At 35.0% G+C, this 19,520-nt stretch overlaps 2 protein-coding genes across 6 annotated transcripts; one reads left to right on the top strand and one right to left on the bottom strand.

The window, feature by feature from the left end:
- The first annotated feature begins 853 nt into the window (after positions 1-853).
- On the top strand, positions 854-7,523 carry LOC132286034 (uncharacterized). Of its 2 annotated transcripts, none has more exons than XM_059788288.1 (3): positions 854-1,082; positions 1,300-1,433; positions 5,430-7,523. In XM_059788288.1, exon 3 carries the CDS (start codon positions 5,436-5,438, stop codon positions 7,137-7,139), a length of 1,704 nt encoding a protein of 567 aa, XP_059644271.1. In that variant the 5' UTR covers positions 854-1,082; positions 1,300-1,433; positions 5,430-5,435; the 3' UTR covers positions 7,140-7,523. The 2 variants fall into 2 exon arrangements, with proteins under 2 accessions (XP_059644271.1, XP_059644272.1); XM_059788289.1 differs by having other exon boundaries at positions 854-1,192.
- A 293-nt stretch (positions 7,524-7,816) lies between these two features.
- LOC132286035 (protein PIN-LIKES 6-like) lies at positions 7,817-15,999 on the bottom strand. Of its 4 annotated transcripts, XM_059788293.1 has the most exons (12): positions 15,442-15,638; positions 15,234-15,318; positions 14,798-15,111; positions 14,363-14,442; positions 14,156-14,280; positions 12,848-12,969; positions 12,015-12,194; positions 11,199-11,273; positions 10,403-10,503; positions 9,055-9,107; positions 8,645-8,833; positions 7,817-8,237 (listed from the first exon to the last, which is right to left on the bottom strand). In XM_059788293.1, exons 3-12 carry the CDS (start codon positions 14,978-14,980, stop codon positions 8,116-8,118), a joined length of 1,230 nt encoding a protein of 409 aa, XP_059644276.1. In that variant the 5' UTR covers positions 14,981-15,111; positions 15,234-15,318; positions 15,442-15,638; the 3' UTR covers positions 7,817-8,115. The 4 variants fall into 4 exon arrangements, with proteins under 4 accessions (XP_059644276.1, XP_059644274.1, XP_059644273.1 ...); XM_059788291.1 differs by lacking the exon at positions 15,442-15,638 and adding an exon at positions 15,919-15,999 and having other exon boundaries at positions 14,798-15,318; XM_059788290.1 differs by lacking the exon at positions 15,442-15,638 and adding an exon at positions 15,683-15,824 and having other exon boundaries at positions 14,798-15,318.
- Positions 16,000-19,520: the final 3,521 nt, after the last annotated feature.

The following is a 19,520-nucleotide window of genomic DNA, read 5'->3' as shown; positions in this document are numbered from 1 at the left end:
AGGATATTTTCAAAAGTAGGGGAGATCTGCGTAATTTTCGAAACGAGAAAGGTGCTGCCTGTAATCATGACAAATCATAAGGGCGGTTAGGTACATGGGAAAGAGTCTTATATAAATTACCCGAGATAAAATGTCTTTTGGTTTGTTCATTTATCTATTTGGATCATTCCAACAATTTGGAATCGTCTATCTAGTATCTACTAATATCAACAACAAAGAAGGTGAGAGATCAAAATCACCAAACATCAAACCTTTTCATTCTGTTATATACTCCATATGGCTTTTGGAAGGACCGATTTAAAATAAATGAATTTAGTTTAAATAATTGAGCAAATGTAGCTTAATTTATATTTATTGAATTCTCTTTAAATAATATACATGAATAGATTTGAGGAGATTATTTATGTATATTTACAAGAAGAAAGAAGAAGAAGAAGTTATGTAAAATCACTAACAAGAACAAACGGGTGAACACTTATCCATTTACTCAAAAGATTAAGTTGTTGAATAGTACTGCATACCCATTCATTTATATCCAATTATTTTTTCATTTAGATTCGAGTTGTGACTCGGGCATCTTACCTACCCGAGTTACAAACTCGGATGCTTTCAGAGCCGGACGCTAAACGTGACACTAAATTAACGATTGTGTCTTATTCTGATATCAATTGTCTACACAATTGTCTATGCACCCAAATTGAGAACCACTTGGTCCCATTCGGGAAGCCTTTCCACCCAATTATTTTCTTGAGACATATTACACTAAGATGTAACATTATTAATATACAAGAGTAATATATACAAGTGTTTCATTTTCGATATTATTGCAAGTGTGTTGCAGGGTCGATTTAAATGGACTAGGGTAACACTCCACCAAAGTGCACCAAGAGGCCAATGGGTACCAAACTTTCATCATCTTTTCCCTACTTTTTCTAGGAAAAATAGAAGAAAGGGTCATCATGATTGAAGTTGAAGTTTGGACACACGCTCTTTAATCAGTAATGTTACAGAGTTTTCTCCAAAAGAGCCCTATGTGAATATGACCCACTTCACTTGACTTGGTCGAGAGAAGAAAAAGGAATGTAAGTATCCAAACACAGTAACAATCTTTCTCAATTACCAACTACATTCATTGAATTCAATTCAACTACATCAACATTATTCCCATTCTCGATTAGTTTTTTTTGTTTAGGTAAATCCATTCTCGATTAGTTTCCTTCCATGATCTGATTTTTTTTTCTACGCGGAACCCTAATTTCGTTTTCCTTTGCTTTTCTTTGAATCTTCACCAACCATAAGCTTGGAGTCTCTTGTGTTACTGATCCGAATCTGAAGATCTGATGCTTGAAAATCGAGGGTTTCGACACTTTACGCCTAATTCAGAGCGCCGATTAAACATCACGATAAGCATTGCAAATTTTGTATAATTTATTGTACGTATTTCTTCTCTTTTCTTAGTTATTTAATTTGATTGCACATTGATTGTTTTGGAATCCAGTTTAGGTTTTTTATTCAGCTTCTGGTAACTTTGATTGTGGGTTATGTGAATTTTGCCTATGCATGTACTTCTTCTATTCTATAATCTTAGTGAACTTTTTGAACAGAGATTTATGTAAAATATATACACACATACATATATTTCTGTCAAATTTAGGATCTAAACCATTTCATCCCTATTTTTCTTTTGTCTTTTCTAACAATAGAATTTCTGTTTTGCCTTTCTACTCACATGATAAAACATTATTTCTTTTCATTCCTCATCAGTATCTTTTCCAAACAAGATGGAGGGATTACCACTGTTCATTCTTTTTTTGCCTTTACTAATCATTCAAACACTAGTCTCATGCTAATGAGCACGTCTACTGTTTTTCACCCAAAAAAAAAAAAAAAAGGCATGTATACTGTTGGTATTTTCATGTTTAGGGCCTTTGGGCTGTTTATATTTAGACTAACTGTTGGCGTAGGATCTTCAGTAGTTAAATTGTGCAGTATATTTTGATACCAAATTGCCCCATATTATAATCAACATCTTGATAGAGTTATGGGATTCAGTTTGTAAGATGAATGGAAAGCATAACATTTTATTGAAGATGGATGGTCATGATAAAAGCCTGTGAATCATGTCTGTGGATGCTGGAGATGCTATATCTCCTGTTTGTGTGCTACTGACCTACATGGTAAGATATTAGTGCCTTGTGGTCATGTCCAAGTAATAGTCAGTTATGGGAATTGCTCTGTTGATATCTTTCACACGTCCATGATGGCTACTTAGTCTAACTTACTGCATTAAAACATCACCATCTTAAACAATTACTTTTTTGTACCATAATATTGCCAACTTGGTGATTGCACATGTCCAAGTTTTACCTTGCAGCCATAAGTCCAAAGGGCCAGTGGTTGGAAGGGTTCCCCATTTCAACATCAAAAATGAAAAAGAAAAAGAGCCATATTGCTGAATCCTATTGTTAATAGTTATTTGTTGTGCAATACAAACTGGATGGGTCTAACTTCTAAGACTACTAGTGTCAATGCAATCTCTCCAATGACCAAAAAGATCCATACCTTAGAATTAAGAAATGCAAGCAAAAGCTATTGTAGAAACAGAAAGTGGTCAAAAGTGTCGACAAAATATATTATCTTTTTGCTTCAAGTGGCTACCTTTTATGAGCATTTCGTGCCATTTTCCTTTCTTTTTTCTCATTATTTTGGGGAATAAAACTAAATTTGACGTAGGTGAAAAACTTTTGTATATCATTTTATGTTGATGCAAGGCAGTGAGTAGATAAAACTGAGCTTTGAAGATCAGAACTCAGGATTCATGAAGATTGTCGAAGATGAATAAATAACTCGACATTTTAAAGCACAAGATTATTTCCGCTCTCCTGATAAGTAAAATACTAAGATAAAGAAAAGGTAAGGTCCAGTATAACTGCTGTACACACCACTTTCCAAAATTCCAAGAAAAGAGCCAATGTAAACACAGTCCAAGAAGGAAAATCTAACATTGAAAAAGCAGAGGTAGAATGTCAAGTGAGAGGTGATTGAATAAAAATATATTTTAGCTTGGTTTAAGATTCATAAACATGGAGTTTGGTTATAGGTGGTTGGCTATAAGGCACTATCATATCATTATTATAAAAAGTTAGTGTTTTTATTTTTATGTTTTATAATTGGGCAAGTAGCTACAATGTGTCAGTTCATAATTTTTTAATTATTTCCAGTTCAAAGTGATTGTAGATACACTGATGATAAAGATTGACCTTTGATCCTCTATAGCCATTTATTGGTATAGAGTGGCAGCAAAAAGAAAGACAGAATAAGAATGAATGCATTTGTGAGAAATGAGATTCTGAGAAGTATGTACATTTGATGGATAATTGGGTATGGGGAAGTGATTTAATGTAAATCAAAAGTGCTATAAGGACAGGAGGTAGGCCAATAAAAAAATGAGGAAGTAGGGAAAACAAAAATAATAGGAAACTGGGATTTGGTTTATATAGACTTCAGAGACAATCAAATCACAGGCCCAGTTTCTTTCAGTCTGGGTCAATTGTCCAAATTGACCTACTTGTGCCTTGCTTTAAATCAAGTCAATGGTTCCTACCTCAAGAAATCCGGAATATGAAATGCTTGAAAAAACTAGACCTTTCCCATAATGAGATACAGGGTTTTTTTACCTCAAGACCTTACCCAATTAACTGAACTCACACTTCTTGACCTTTCCTCAAACAAACTCACTGACTTGATACCACCTGAAATAGGAGCACTCTCCAAACTGTCATATTTAGACCTCTCCAACAACAATCTGAGCGGACCCATACCAACTGGTACCGGGAATTGGTCTAATTTGCAAGAATTTTTTTTGAACAACTAGTGTTTGAACGCCAGCATTCCACTACAAATAGCTTATCTTCATTTGCTAGCAATAATTGACCTTAGTCATAATTTGATCAGCTGAGAAATACCTGCCCATCTCAGCCACACTACCCACCTAACAGAGTTGAATCTATCTCACAATAAAATATCTGGTAGCATTCCTCATTCTCTTACATATATGAATTCAATTGAGTTGTCATGCATTGCTTTGGGGGGTTGAATCACAGTGAATTTTTCAGCTTAGGTATTATCAAGATTCATTTGTTGGCAACAAAGATTTGTGTAGTGACGACACCAAATTTTTGCCTTGCCTTTCACCTCTACTTCAGCGGATTGAAGTTGGATTTGATTGTGTAGTGACTACAAATAGCTTATCTTCATTTGCTAGCACCTTAGTCATAATTTGATCAGCTGAGAAATACCTGCCCATCTCGGCCACACTACCCACCTAACAGAGTTGAATCTATCTCACAAGAAACTATCTGGTAGTGTTCCTCATTCTCTTACATATATGAATTCAATTGAGTTGTCATGCATTGCTTTGGGGGGTCAAATCACAGTGAATTTTCAGCTTAGGTATTATCAAGATTCATTTGTTGGCAACAAAGATTTGTGTAGTGACGACACCAAATATTTGCCTTGCCTTTCACCTCTACTTCATCGGATTGAAGTTGGATTTGATTGGCAAATATTTGGTGTCGTCAGTACTCAAATCTTTGTTGCCAACAAATGAATCTTGATAATACCTGAGCTGAATATCGACTGTGATTCGACCCCCCAAAGCATTGTATGACAAGTCAATTGAATTTATATATGTAAGAGAATGAGAAACTCGCTACCAGAGAGTTTATTGTGCGAGAGATTCAACTCTGTTAAGTCAGTAGTGTGGCCGAGATGGGAAGGTATTTCTCCACTGATCAAATTATGAAAAAGGTCAATTATTGCTAGCAAATGAAGATCAGCTATTTGTAGTGGAATGCTGGCGTTCAAATTGTAGTAGTTCAAAAAAAATTCTTGCAAATTAGACCAATTCTCGATACCAGTTGATATGGGTCCGCTCAGATTGTTTTTGGAGAGGTCCCAATATGACAGTTTGGAGAGTGCTCCTATTTCAGGTGGTATCAAGTCGGTGAGTTTGTTTGAGGAATGGTCAAGAAGTGTGCGTTCGGTTAATTGGGTAAGGTCTTGAGGTAGGGAACCCTGTATCTCGTTATGGGAAGGTCTAGTATTTTCAAGCATTTCATATGATTTCTTGAGGTAAGGAACCTTTGATTTGAAGCAAGTGGGACAATTGACCCAGACTGGAAGGAACTGGGCTTGTGATTTAATTATCCTTTTGGTATTTCTTTATTATGCAATACTGTCCTGAGACGTGCTATTTTCTTTTGTACTGAATCCACCAACTGATTCACTAGCTTGTTGCTCCTTTTGCCGTTCAGACTTCAGTAGTTGATTTCATCACTACTAGTTTTTTGCATGATTTCATGTTATTTTTCTTAGTTGCTTTCTTCATGTATCATTGATTTTATTTTTTTTGCTGACCCTCAATGCAGTTCCAGATGGATGCTAATTCGGAAAGTATTTTACAAGGGATGCCCCAGTCGACCGTGCTTGGCCACACAAATGGTGCTTTAGCTATTGACCAGTCTGACCTGCCAGCAGTATGCTCTCTATGCCACAGAAGCCTTTCTCCTGATAATGAGGCTGGGGATCTTGAAGCTATCACTATATGTGGGGATTGTAAATATTTGTTTCTAGAAGATCTTGGAACGCCAATACAAGATAGGCATAGGAGGAGGACACCGAGAGTAAGAAGAACAAGGCACAGTAGTTCTGAGTCTATTGAAAATATTTTTTCACAACAATTCTCACATATGATTAGTCTGGCAAGGCAAAACCAGCACACTGTAGCTGAGCATGAGAATCAATCTTTAGATGGTGATACTGCTGCAAGGTCAATGCAGCATGTGAGTTCCCGTACTACTCCTAGTGGGTCCAGAAGATGGAGGAGGGTACTTTCTGATACTGAAAGTGACGGCTTTGATTCTCTCTATGGAGAGAATGAATCAAATGTCAGCTTCAGCGGCTACAGGCTTTTCCATGGTGAAAGTGATACCATTTCATATAGTGCTTATGGAGGAGAATCTGATGCATCTGTGGATGGACATAGTTTTCTGGATACTGAAATTTTTGCCAATCCAAATGCAGGAAGTGATTTTGATAGTGATACTGATATTGACCCAATGCGTGCGGGTCTCAACCAATGGAACTCAGATGACCAGGAAGAAGAAGAAGAAGAAGAAGAGGAAGAAGATACTGAATGGGAAGAAGCTGAGAGAAGCATGGTTGAAATTTCAAGAGTGGGAGCTCCGCATGGAAGTTTATTGAGTTCAAGGGAAAGAAATGGGCTTGAAAATTGGCGCAGACAGCTTCATTCTCCTGAATTTGAGGGTACAATTCGTTGGAGATTCAGGGAAAGGAGACAAACATATATCCCTAACATGTATGCTAACTTGGAAGAATCCGGGGTACCACCTTATGTTGGAAATTCTGGGGACTATTTAGATGCGAGAGGCTTCGAGGAACTGCTTGAACAACTTGCTGAGACTGACAGCTCAAGACGAGGAGCACCTCCGGCATCTGTGTCTTTTGTTAATAGTCTGCCTCGTGTGATCATTAACGAGGAGCATGACAAGCAGAATGGTTTGGCTTGTGCAATCTGCAAGGAATTTCTTTCTATTGGCACTGTCGTGAATCGGCTTCCTTGTTTTCACCTCTATCATCCTTCATGTATCTTGCCGTGGTTAAGTGCGAGGAACTCATGCCCCCTTTGTCGATATGAGCTCCCCACAGATGACAGAGATTATGAGGAGGGAAAGCAGAACGCCACCAATGAATCGGTGATTCATGAAATTGAGCAGCAGGGCATGAGTGACGATAGTTCCTCAGACATCATGGATGATGCCGAAGCAGAAGAAGCCTGTGAATTTAGTCATGGTAGATCAGAACAGGGTGAATTGATAAATGTGGATCATGCGAGAGAGACCTCCGGCAGAGAGAGGGCAAGAGGAAGATGGTTTTTTCTCGCCGCTGCACCGATTGTCAGTATAGTGGGAGTTGTTCTTGTGTTGTGGTTAGGCAACCCTCTAAAAGAAAGAAGAGGGTCAACAGGCGGTTCTAATTTCCCTCAACCGGGACAGCATCTAAATCGCCTACCCAGCCAAAGGGAGAATAGGTGCAGGAGGTGGTGGTCTCTTTTTTAAGCTTCTCTCTAATTATCAGATTGATATTGACATCAATGGATTACATTCTGTGTTGGTTTTCCAGACGTGACTTGTATAAATGTGATTTCATGTGTTGATTCACTCGAGGTGAACTTTACGAGTAAAATTAGAGTGACACTCATGTCCTGTTCTTGGAAGTCTTGAGCGAGAGGATTTGCATGGATTCAGAGAGTTTCTTTTTCTTTTATTTTTTCAATTTTATTTTATTGCTGTGTCATTTTTTCTACTCAACTTCCTAGTATCAGGAAGCTTAGGTGAATTGGGTTTGAGTTCATGTATAAAGCTTTGATGTTTCCAACATTTTAATTGTGTACCTGCTTTCTATTTTATGACAAGGAAAAAGCTATATCTTGAGCACACAAAGGTGAGTTCGTTCGCATCCTCTTTTGTAACAAAGAGACACACCCTTGAGCACGTGAGCTGCGCGTGGTGGGAGTATTCTCACAATAATTTTGTCTTTGTGAAAATTTGGCTCATTTATTCCTTTTGGTGCATTAACCAGCCTATGTTGATATATGTCAGTGTTATAAAAAGCTAGCAATCTCAAGCCCTTTCCCATATGACAATGGTGAAAAAGGCAAAACCAAACAACCGGGCACAAGTGGAAGATGCTTGAATTTTAGCTGGCAAATTAGGATGAAAATAAACATTGAACGAACAGAAAAAAAATTAAATAAATAAATAAATAAATCATTAAGCACATACACAGTAGTCTTGCGAACAGAACTCCTCTTCAACGATGCCTGAGCTCAAAGCAGGCAATTTGCACTTCCACACTTCTCATTTAGCTATTGTTGATTAGCATGGAAATGTATGACAAAAAGAATAAGCAGTCTGGCACCAAAATAGCATGATGCAGATTTGAAGTGTGAAGATCAATGACGATCATCCATCGATATAAATTCAGCTGCTGTTTCCAAATCCGCTGCTGTTCCCGCTGTGTTTTGAAGCATCTTTAGAAGAGTATGTTGAGAAACAAAGTGATCCATCCAGCCATAGAGAAGACTGCAAATATATGAACCCAGAACAGGACCGCAGCTGCCTCCCTCCCGCACCCTCTTAGATTGGCAACAGCACCTATGAAGAAGGAACAAGTAATCCTTTCAAATCTACCACCCAATACACAAAACCTGCTAAAACTTTGGTGCATCTATACCTTAATATTCATAGGCACTTATAAATTGAAAATTTTGTAACAATTGATAACAACGTGACATGAAGCCGGACTTAAAAATCTGTCATTTAGCTGCTTTGAGGTTTAAGCAAATGAATTATATTACTTTTAAAAAATTGAATATGAAGTTTTTTGTTTACCACAAAAAGTTCAAAAATCAATTAAGAATTGACAAATTGGTCCAATGTTTCGACATTAATATATAACCCTAATATTAAAAAGTAACAGCGATCTTCCTAATGTCTTGGGTTGTCTTTCCAACTAAAAAAAATGCATTGGGAATAAATTTTCAAAAGAGAAGAGGTGTTACCAGCAAGCACTGATGTGGGCATTGAATGCTGGAGGAGGAGCACAAATCTGAACATCTTATCACCCGGGGGAAGGAAGCCGAGCTTATCAGCCAACGTGACAATAACAACTCCAGCTGGAGGAACCAAAACCAAACGCCCAAAAACAATTGCAGCAGTTGTCTTTACACCAAGTTTTGAACTTCCTGGTCCTGTAAATAACCAACAAAATAACCATCTGACTTTTGGTTAATATATGCAGTTCAAGAGAAAGTAGATTGCACACTAAGAAGAGGCGCACTGAGATCCCTGTATTTCTGCCACAGATGATTTTACGAGAAAATTTAAAGGATCAAGTACCATACAAATTGTTCAGAGACACCAAACACCGACAACAAAATGTAGACATGACAAATTTACAGAGTCAACTTACCATCCACGAGGTTGCCTCCTAATGCCAACAAAATGCATGGAATCATTGCCTCCCTGATGGTCACACAAATAGTTAGATGGAAACCATAAGTTTTGAGATCGATAGTTGCATAATATATTTAATACTGAAGCCTATTCAGCTAAACATAGACCGGATTAAATAACTGCTATGCAATATAGAGGCACCATCCAGACACAACTCCCCCTCTTTGATATGTGAATAATGGTTAGCAATATAGAGGCACCTTCCAGACACAACTCCCCCTCTTTGATATGTGAATGTTAGCATGTGGAACACCAGTTGAAAATGCTGATCCAACCATATGAGGTAAAAGCACTAGAGATTAGCTCTCCATTGAACATGATGCAGAATTATAACATTTTCTGTTATAATGTTAAATCATCAAATATCAACAAAATTTTAGAAAATTCTGGATTTTGTTCTTGATTTCCAGTGGGATAATTATGGATGCTGAAAACAAGATCAGATTCTTCATAAAAGGGTACTCTTCTCACATGCTCATATAACTAGGCATATGCAAGTCAAATTAAGTCAGAATCTAACTAGTGGAATCACATAATTTTGTTGATCTGTGGGCCACACTAAGAATTAACAATTTCTATTCAGGTTGTGCTAATTATTTCCGAGAGCAGTATTTTGAAACCCAGCATATTCATTAATCAATCCTACCAGGCAATGGGTTCATATAGATAACCCAGCATGTTCTATGTTCCTGAAACCTGGAAACCTGCTGAGGATGCATTTCTATTGGTCTTCTCACTGAGTCCCTCTAGGTTATAAGACACTGTCCTGAATGGCCAATCTGCTGTGCTTCTAGCAGTATCCTAAATGACAACTCAGACACACTGAACAAAACTCGCATTCATTTTAGGTGTTAAAATTCAACATACCAGTGAGCAAATTACTCCTTCCTTGTTACTAAAATGTGACTTTCAACTTATTCAAATGACACTGAAGAGCTAAAGAAAATTTACTTCCTTTTTTTATATATTTTTATTCTATAAAAGCATATTAGGAGTTCCCATGTGCCATTTGAAACGCATTGTATGCGCACGAAAGAACTGAAATTATTATAATAAGAAAATAAAAAAAGGCCAATGTTGCGGCATGTTCGCTTGTTTTGGATTATGAAGTACTTCCATTCATTATTTTTTATTTACACGATAGATTCTCACTTCATGCAGCAACTGAGACCAAGCGCACAAATACACACGAATACTCGTGCATGCATGAATATAGATTAGTAGGCAATGATTTCAAGATAAAAGGACCCACCAAATAGATTAATAATAATAAAATAATAAAAAGGAGATGGAATTGGGCATACCCAAGAATCAAGCAGCTATCAGTGAAGAAGAAAAGTGGAGCGTCAGTCGTAAGGACCAGCCGCTTCAAGAATGGCACAATTCCTATCACCATGGCTAGGATCTGCAGTAATCACACATACCAACTTAATTCGGGGTGCGAGTGAACAACATTCTCTGCATCATAACAGTCAGTTGAACTGGTTTGTATTAAAAGTGACTGTGAACCAACTCAACAATGATTGGTTGAGTTGGGGAATTTTTGGAGGACATACTAATGAAAACACTCATGCCTTTCAGGAAACTCTAGTGATTGCAGGCAGAGAAAGTTAAAGCAGGATTTAAGGCTTGAAAAAACCGTAGTCGTGGTGGAATGCATTCTCATGCTGTTTGACCACCTGTGGAACACAATGTTCCATTTAAAAGTAGGTTTGGAAAAATATTTGCAGTTTAACATACTGCAAAATGCATACTCTGTTGTCTTTCATCCCACTCCTAAGTTGGTAATAGTATGTTGCAAACTTGCAACCAAAAACCAAAATGTGGCATTTTCAATGCATACTCTGTTGCCTTTCATCCCACTTCTAAGTTGGTAATAATATGTTGCAAACATAAAACAAAACTTTTCAACGCATCAAAATCTTTTGAATGAAATGTTTACTAGCAAGCTGTGGAGTTTAACAAGAAGAAGAAGAAAAATCACATGAAACAAGAACTTTTTGGACCAATGGTTTAATAGGAAGTGTAAAGGGAAAGCCCTTAAAAAATGAAGAGAAAAAAGATCAAATAATTCAACAAATGTCAAGATACTGTACTTACAGAAGCAACAATAGGGGGTTGCAGGATTTGCTTGAGCTTCAACTTCTCATACACAAAGTTTAAGAATTCTTTAAACTGCATAAAAGTGCATGAAATTTAAGGATATCACGATCCATTCTACTGATAAAATAAGCAGCAAGAAAGCAAAACAAGTATTAACAAACCTAAAATCAAATCATGGAAGCACCCTTCCCAACTCAATAATATGGAAAAGCTAAACCAAAGCATGGAGTTTCAAAACTGTGTTGCAAATTTAATGAAATCCCTCATGGAGAAAAATAAATAAATAAATAAAAGTAATAATAATAAATAAATAAATAAAATGTTTTTTAGAGGACCAAATTGGGATGATTGTGTCAATGGCATCTTATCCTCACAAATATGACAGTGATAAATTTTCCAAGTATGGTGCATCATCATCTGAATTAAAGCAACTATAATCCAGCAGATGGATTCATCTGAATCTTGCCAGCAGATGGATTCAATGATTCATCTGAGTAGAAGATGAAATTACATAATTCATATCAGCAGAGCAGAGGACATTTGAGTCACATTTTTGTCCAAAGTTTTCATTTTTGTCTTTTGGTTTATACTCAAAGCAACTATAACAATTTTAAAATATATATATATTTTTTCTTCAGTAATGATTTACAGTTGGAAATATCACTTCCCTAGTGACTCACTTTCCTTAATGTTAAAAGGCCAGACATATTATTTATCTCTCTGAAGGACTATGATCCACATCCATAATCTTGGAAGCGCTGAACATATTCCACTGTGACATGACATATGGAATGCAATAAAGTTGGTTCTCACCTTCCCTCTTTGTGGAAGATCTGAATTTTCTGGTACAACCTCAAGCAATGGAACTTGCTCGGGGGAGCCTTCCTCTGGAGCATTCTTGATGGGAAGATTTCTTTCCTCAATGTCAAAGCTACCTTCGGGAGGAGGTGCAAGCATTTGAAATACATATGTGTATAAGATAATAGCACCAACCTAGATATAAAGATCCAGATTTATTGAATTTTAGCACTTAAGATAAAGAAACTAAATAAAGAATTAACTTACATATATACAATTTAAATGGAGTAATGAATGAGTAAGAATTACTTGAAACAACAAATGTATGCATACACCAAAGACAAGAAATGAGAATTTAGATTTTCAGTGAAAATGTGCGGACGAATTTCCTTTGTCATTTCATGCACCTTTTAAATATCAAAGTAAGCACCATGACCCGTTAGTTTTCTATGTTGGAGACATTAACTTCCTTAATTGCGGAAAGCCACAAGAATGATTTCCTTTTCTGCGGATGGTCATCAAATATACATGTTCAAATGATAGACATGGATAGCAAAAAAAGTGGTCTTCTATTTGTTTCTCAGAAACTGAACTAGCTATCAACCATGTCAAATATAGATACTTTAGAATGCATGGATCCAAGTCCAAGGTTGCTTAAGAATAGAAGTTGATTAAGAATGGAAGTAGAAGAAAATAAATATGAAAAACAAGTTATCATAAACATAGATAACCACTTAAAAGTTCGAGGGTGTGTGTAAAAATCATTAAAAGTCTAGTGTGACACAATCAACAGCTTCAATGACTTTGAATGAACAACAGTTAGTGAGTAAGATTTGCATATGGCCTACCCATTGACCGAATGAGATGTACGCATTCCCATCGTGAGCACATTTGGCAGAGTCACCAAAAGGGTTTGATTTATCTCGACATAAAGCTGCAATTAGGACAAGTGGCACATTCCCAATATTTCCTGCACATAATGTAAATCAGAGATTAATTTTTTCTTTATTTAGGCTCAGTTATTCATAATGAAGAAGAAATAGAAGATGATGTTAACCATAGAATCAAGGCAGGATAAATTAAATGGAGGAGAGCATCCAATATAGTGTATGATTGGAAAATCATAATTGAACTAGGGCAGGGAACTTCAATCCATTGATGGATTAGTTTAAGACCACTAAAGAAATCAGATGCATTGAACTTGGTTCCAGTCGAGAGAAATTTACGTAAAGTCGTTTTCCAAATCAAATTCAAAATTTATTAACCCTAAACCATTTCCAGCCTTCAAGGCTATATTTAAGACCCTATGCTTTCAGAAAACATATGCAAGCACAGGCCAATCATGTATAGCATATATTATCATGTGTTTGTGAGGCAAAAAGGGCATCCTAACAATCCAATTGCTAGACATTTGTTTCGTTCATCACTCATATAGATGGTGAGCGTCACGAGTGTTGAACTAACAATTCCTAGAGCTTGGATTTCAACACCACGTCAAGTTCCACACAGCAAACCAAAAATTGAATGTTAATAGATATTAGAGATCAAAACACGCGTTGAAGAGCATATTGCAATAGGAGCGGATTTGTTGACTAGCAGCAGTGGAGTTTGAGGAAAATGTTTGGCGTGAATCTGGCTCAAAGTTAACAAGGGGATTCCTGGGTTAAAGTCTGGATAACCTAGTTATAAACCTTTCTTCTATTAGTGGATTTGATCCATCCGGAATAAGTTCCATGGTTTTTCCCGTTGAGGTTTTCCACATAAAAACAGTATGTCTATGTCAGGTTGCTTGGTTATTTATCTTTGCTGTCTATATTTTGAATAATTTATATTGCTGCATTAAATTTTTAAGTACTAGAATTTAAAAGTCAGTTATTGTTAGTAAAAAATTAAACAATATCTAATCACCGTCCTCTAGGTCTAATTGCACATAAGGATCCATAGTCTTCAGGGGTAATTGGTAGTCTAACAATATGCTCCATATTGATAGTGGAAGTGGAAACTAGAAACTCATATAAGAAGAAAGTCAAACCACTAGAGACACAAAACATGTATAGATTTCATAAATTGTACATCATGATGCATGTGAAAAATAAATTGTCCTAAAATTCAAAGAGTGCAACTTTGACATATATCTCCAGAATGACGGTGCTTACCGACTCCAATCTGTATTACAGTTAACTTGAAGAATGGATATGGCGGACGGACTATGGATGCAACAAGCAAACCTATGATCGAGCCTGATATGGTAGTCAAGATAACATTAAAAGGAATAAACCACCTGAAAAAGAAGAAAATGCTACTTAAATCTGTCAAGTATTGCTATGCCAATTAAACAAGAAACAAGAATATCTAGTTCTTACCACTCGAGCATTTTCTGCAAAGTGATGGCTTGTCCAAGTTGAGAGAATATCAAACACGGAAGCAAAAGTGAAAACACCAACTGCATAGCATAGTTTGACCACGAAGTTAGTATACAAAAAAACAATATCATAGATATCATCAAAAAAGGTTAAAACATATACAAATAAATTTACCAAATCTCATCATCCACTGACTTTAAGTAACTTAAGCATAAAGTGACATTCAGGACAGTTCATAGTAATGAAATTGTAGTAGCTGATGGCATTTAAATTCTGTTTCTCTCGTCACCTCTACACATTGATCTTTTGATTAGCTTATTTTGTGATTGACAGATAAATATTCTTTTAACAACCCGTAATCAGATATAACTTGTATAAACAAAATTTACAATGGTGAACTTCAACTAGAACCGGACTAGGAACTTGCCGGCTTACCCCATTTAAAAGCTTCCTTCCATTCCCGCGTAAGATGTTAATGCGTTTGGTTGCCATAAGAAATCCCAAGAAGCATATTGTAAAAACTTTGGCTATAGGTAAGACAGCAATCTTGATAGTCCCGATCACAGACTGTCCTCCAACTTGAGTTTCCATTAGAACTTGTGGCAGAAACCTGTCCATGATTTCTGTGTGAACCTCAAAGCTTCAGTAAAGAAGAAATCCCGTATACATACACAAATCCAGCTCAAAAATGGAGAAACTTGTTTCCTTCCTCGCGAAGGACACCACCTCTCTTACAAACAAGAACAGATCTAAGAACACAACCGAATGAAGAATGATTAACAGGAACAAATCCGATCCAATTACTATGAATTCCGGATGCTGATTTACTGCAAACAAAGAAATTCATAAACAGATTCCCAATCCAAGAAACCTGAAAATCAGCATTTTAACCAAAGAATCTTTTTCTATATTCTGATAAAATTTCCAGTTTTCGATCAAAGATCAATCCTCTTTCTCTGCAAAATTCAAACATAAGAAAAACAGAAGTGTCAAAAGAGGGAACTACAAAACTAAGTAAATACTAAATGGGGAAGAATGCATATGTAAAAACAGACAGACACACATATAAGAATAATTACAGAATATATATCCAATATATGAATATTTTCCGGAGAATCCAGACGAAATTCTGACCAATGTTGAAAAGCATTAAATAATTCAATAAAATCTCACTAGAATATTAATATTAGTTAAAAGAATATTTGAACAGACAAAATAAACTTCACCGACTCAGCATAAAACATGAGTCATTTAACTTAAAATCTACTTGAGAAGAAAAAATAAATAAAAGGAGCTGCAAAAATACGCAAAGAACATTACTTTAAGGACCATTGGATGAATAGCATCAAAGTCAGGTCACCAAACTATTCAACAACGAAAACATCACCGAAATATACCACCCAAAAAACAAACAAACAAAAAATGTAATTACGCATATATATATAGATACACACACTCACGCATATGAAATTCAAATACCCTAGGAGATTAAAAAATAAAAATAAAAATAAAAAGGCTTACAGAGGGTAGAAAGTGAATCAAAAGGAATTTCATACCAACCAATCAAAGCGTCTTCGCTTCCCCTTCCGTTGTTAGCTTCCAATATTAATGTCACTACTTACATTATACATATGTATGTAGTATATATATATATATATACACGCACTTTGAAAAGAAATATTATATAATTCAACTACTTTTTAGTTAGCACACACACAAATATATGTACCATATGTATTTGTTACCAGCACCCTATTCAAAACAAGCACTTCTCAACCGTGTTTTTTCCGTACCAACCGAAATTTTCTCGCATATTTTGGACCGTTCACAAGGATTCTCTAACCTCAACTCGCCACGTGCCATCTTACTATCTGTTTTTTTTTTTTTTTTTTTTGGCCTTTTCCGGTAAAAATAACATTATTACCATATTCACGCTGTTAAGCGATTAGGAAATTTAGGATAAAGAAATTTGAAATTCAACCTCTCACTGGTTTTTTTTTTTTTTTTCCTCATTTTAATTGAATTAAGCAAACACGTAATTTAATATTACATGACTCAAATTTTCATTACACCGTTGGCGTTAATGTTCATTAACTTCATTGAACATCCTACCTTGAAATATATTACCTAAATTAAAATTTCAATAGTACGGAAATAAGTAAAAAAATGTCATTTAAGAAGCTAAAAGATGAGTAATTTATTATTATTAGTGTCATTTAAAATATATATATATATATATAAGAATTTGAAGAGCTATTGGGAATGTCAATTTTTTTTTCACTCATCATACTTTTAGGGTTGTGCAAATTTGATAGGTAAGGTTCCGGAAAGGGAATCAAAACCCTTCCATTTTCTAGAATTGGTCCTAATTAGTTAAAAAGTAATATTATAAACAATTATTCTATGTTTGTTCTGATTTTTAGATTGATAAACATAAAGTTGAGAAAAATAAGTATAAATAATTGATAAATATTAGTTTATTTATAAATTTTAATTAATGGGAAGGTGTAGTGGCAAATTGAGGATTTATTATAGCACATAGAATAGAATAGAATAGAGTAATAGACCCTTCCAATTTTAATTTAATGCAACCCTTACTTTCCCTTCAAAACCTACCCATACTTTGAAGGGTTGGTAATTGATCTCGTGGAGTCAGACCATCAACTTTTTGTGGTCTCTACAAACTCCCTAACTAATTGTCAACCATGCAAAGTTAGAAACAACTACTTTGTGTGGTGGATTGTCACACAAATTTCTCAAATCATGCCACCCAAAATTTGTCTAGCACCTTCGGATAAAAATAAAATAAATAAATAAATAATTGGTAAAGCCAAATTACATTAATAGTTATGTGACTAAAATATTTACTAATTAATAATATTGATTAAAATATATTTAACTTACAACTTTATTTTACTTATAAAATATTACTTATAACAACATACTTTCTGTCTTAAAATAATTGTATGCTTTAAGAATTATTAGAGAGTGGATTAAAAACATAGTACTCCGTATTTAATATTATATTATTAACTAATATTATAATGTGGGATAATAAAGTGGGGTAGGCTTACGCATAAAGACCCAAAAACAAAGGTGGGCTAAGCTACAAATAATTTTAAAATGAAACAGGCAAAAAGTAATTGGGTTGAGTTGTATCTTGGCCACATTGGAAAGTTAAAAAAACAGATGTTATGGGCGGGCTGGGAGGAGGGTATTGTACATTTGTACGTACCATTCTGGATGCAGGAAGCTTCGGAGGGAGATGATATTCAGTGGGCATGCATGTCAATGCATTATTTTATAAAATTGGTTTCACTTATTTTTTTTAAATGCTCCCAACGATAATTATTAAATGATCTTCAACCATTAATATTTAGTGGACTAATTAAATTTAAATTCTTAAATTTAAAGTGTATTAATATAGGGAAATGATTCTTACACCGAATAGTTGCAGTTGCACCGAATAGTTGCAGTGAATTATTAGACTTACTTTTTTAATTGGCTAATTATGCAACAAATAAAGAAATGAAGCACTCCACTTAGTTATATTTGATATAAATAGTTAATTAAAAATTATTCGGTTAGGCAATTAACTGCAAATGTTCGGTGTGAGTATTACTACTCATTAATATATTATAAAAAAATCTCAACATTAACTTTTATTGTATTAGTCCACCAAGTGCCAAATGTACCAAGACTATTTGATAATTTTTCCTCAATTAATTTTTATATTGATTTTTATTGGTCAAATGTACCAATGACATGGCATCCCCTTACAGGTTAGAGCTAAAATCAAACGAGCATCTCCAGCAATCTGTTAAAATATCTTTTTTGTGTAAAATATACACAATCACGTATGATGTGTAATTTTTTTTAATCTTCAGTCTATTAAAATACACTGCCATGTCACCAATATATAAAATTGTTATGTATTTTACACAATCTTTTTATACAGTCACATCAGCATATTTCTTTTCTCCTCCATATTCTAATTCAATTAACAAATCAACCTATATTAAGTGAGTTTGTAAAAATTATGTGGGTCTAAACATGATACTGGTTGATTGTCATTGGAGGATATATTTTTACACAATAAGTGTAAAACAACCGTTGATCGGATAAAGAGGAATAAGGCTCCACGCATAATTTAAAGAGTAAGATTATAATGACAAAATATTTAATGTTTTATTTTTCGTTGGAACATTAATAACATTATACACTAAATCTAAAATCAATAGTGTTAACTCCCCTACGGAGTGATCTATACTAGACTTCAAAGGAAACTCGAATAAGTTTAACCGTCTTGTCTATGGTAAAGAATGTCATCTTTCGGTAGTGTAAAGCAATCACAGACCTTGTCTTTATCTTCATAACTATCTCAAGTCTTGTCCTTAGCCACATTAATATCATCGGACGATAAGAATAGAAATCATGCAATAATGTTCAAACATATTTTGTAAATGAATGTTGGACCAAATAATCCGTAGATGTATCCCCGAGACAAGGACGGATTTAGAAATTTATATAAGGGGGGCAAATTTATATAGAGGGGGCAATTTCAATATTTTATAAGTATAAATACAAAAATGTATAAATTTAGGGGTGTAAAATGCAATAATAAAAATTTTCAATGGTGGTGGATGCCCCCACTGAGCCTTTCACAAATCCGTGCCTGCCCAAGAGCGAATTTCAAAGCATTTTAAATTTATGTTGTACTCTTGTTTGTGGGGGATATTTCACTACTAAGAAAACTTCTTCCAAAGTTATTTAATGCCGATTCTCGATTGAAATTTAAGTTTTAGTTTGTTTAAATTCCAACTTAATTTCAAATAATTAATTTGACTTCATAAAAATTTGGCCACACCATAACGGAGTTTTTAATATATAAAGATTGAATCTTTGAAAAAAAAAAGAGAGAGTTTTGAAAGAATGATTCATATCCTAAAAGAATAAGCTTACAAAATCCTACAAGGACTCGTTCTATTGCGAGTGGCTAGACGTCGACCGATTTGGCTCTGCACAGTAAAAACCTATATTGTCGGGATACCGGTCGATGCATAGGTTGCCACACATCGATGGGTTTGTGTAAAAATAGCCTTAAAAATAAATAATTTAATTTTTTTTTGTATAAATCTATTATAACATATAAAATTTA

The sequence above is a fragment of the Cornus florida genome, unplaced genomic scaffold (assembly GCF_030987335.1).
Source record: "Cornus florida cultivar Cherokee Brave unplaced genomic scaffold, ASM3098733v1 CherokeeBrave_3.0.0_Hap2_Chr11, whole genome shotgun sequence".
In the NCBI taxonomy this organism is placed as follows: domain Eukaryota; kingdom Viridiplantae; phylum Streptophyta; class Magnoliopsida; order Cornales; family Cornaceae; genus Cornus; species Cornus florida.
This window is presented reverse-complemented; position numbering and strand designations above follow the sequence as displayed.

What these genes read in the sequence shown, in the direction of transcription:
- LOC132286034 (XM_059788288.1), top strand. Translation starts at nt 5,436, where the DNA reads ATGGATGCTAATTCGGAAAGTATTTTACAAGGGATGCCCCAGTCGACC.
- LOC132286035 (XM_059788291.1), bottom strand. Translation starts at nt 14,980, where the DNA reads ATGGACAGGTTTCTGCCACAAGTTCTAATGGAAACTCAAGTTGGAGGA. An exon ending in TGTAATACAGATTGGAGTCG is followed by an intron (nt 12,970 to 14,155) that starts GTAAGCACCGTC and finishes CATTATGTGCAG; the next exon opens with GAAATATTGGGAATGTGCCA. An exon ending in ATCTTCCACAAAGAGGGAAG is followed by an intron (nt 11,274 to 12,014) that starts GTGAGAACCAAC and finishes ACTTTTATGCAG; the next exon opens with TTTAAAGAATTCTTAAACTT.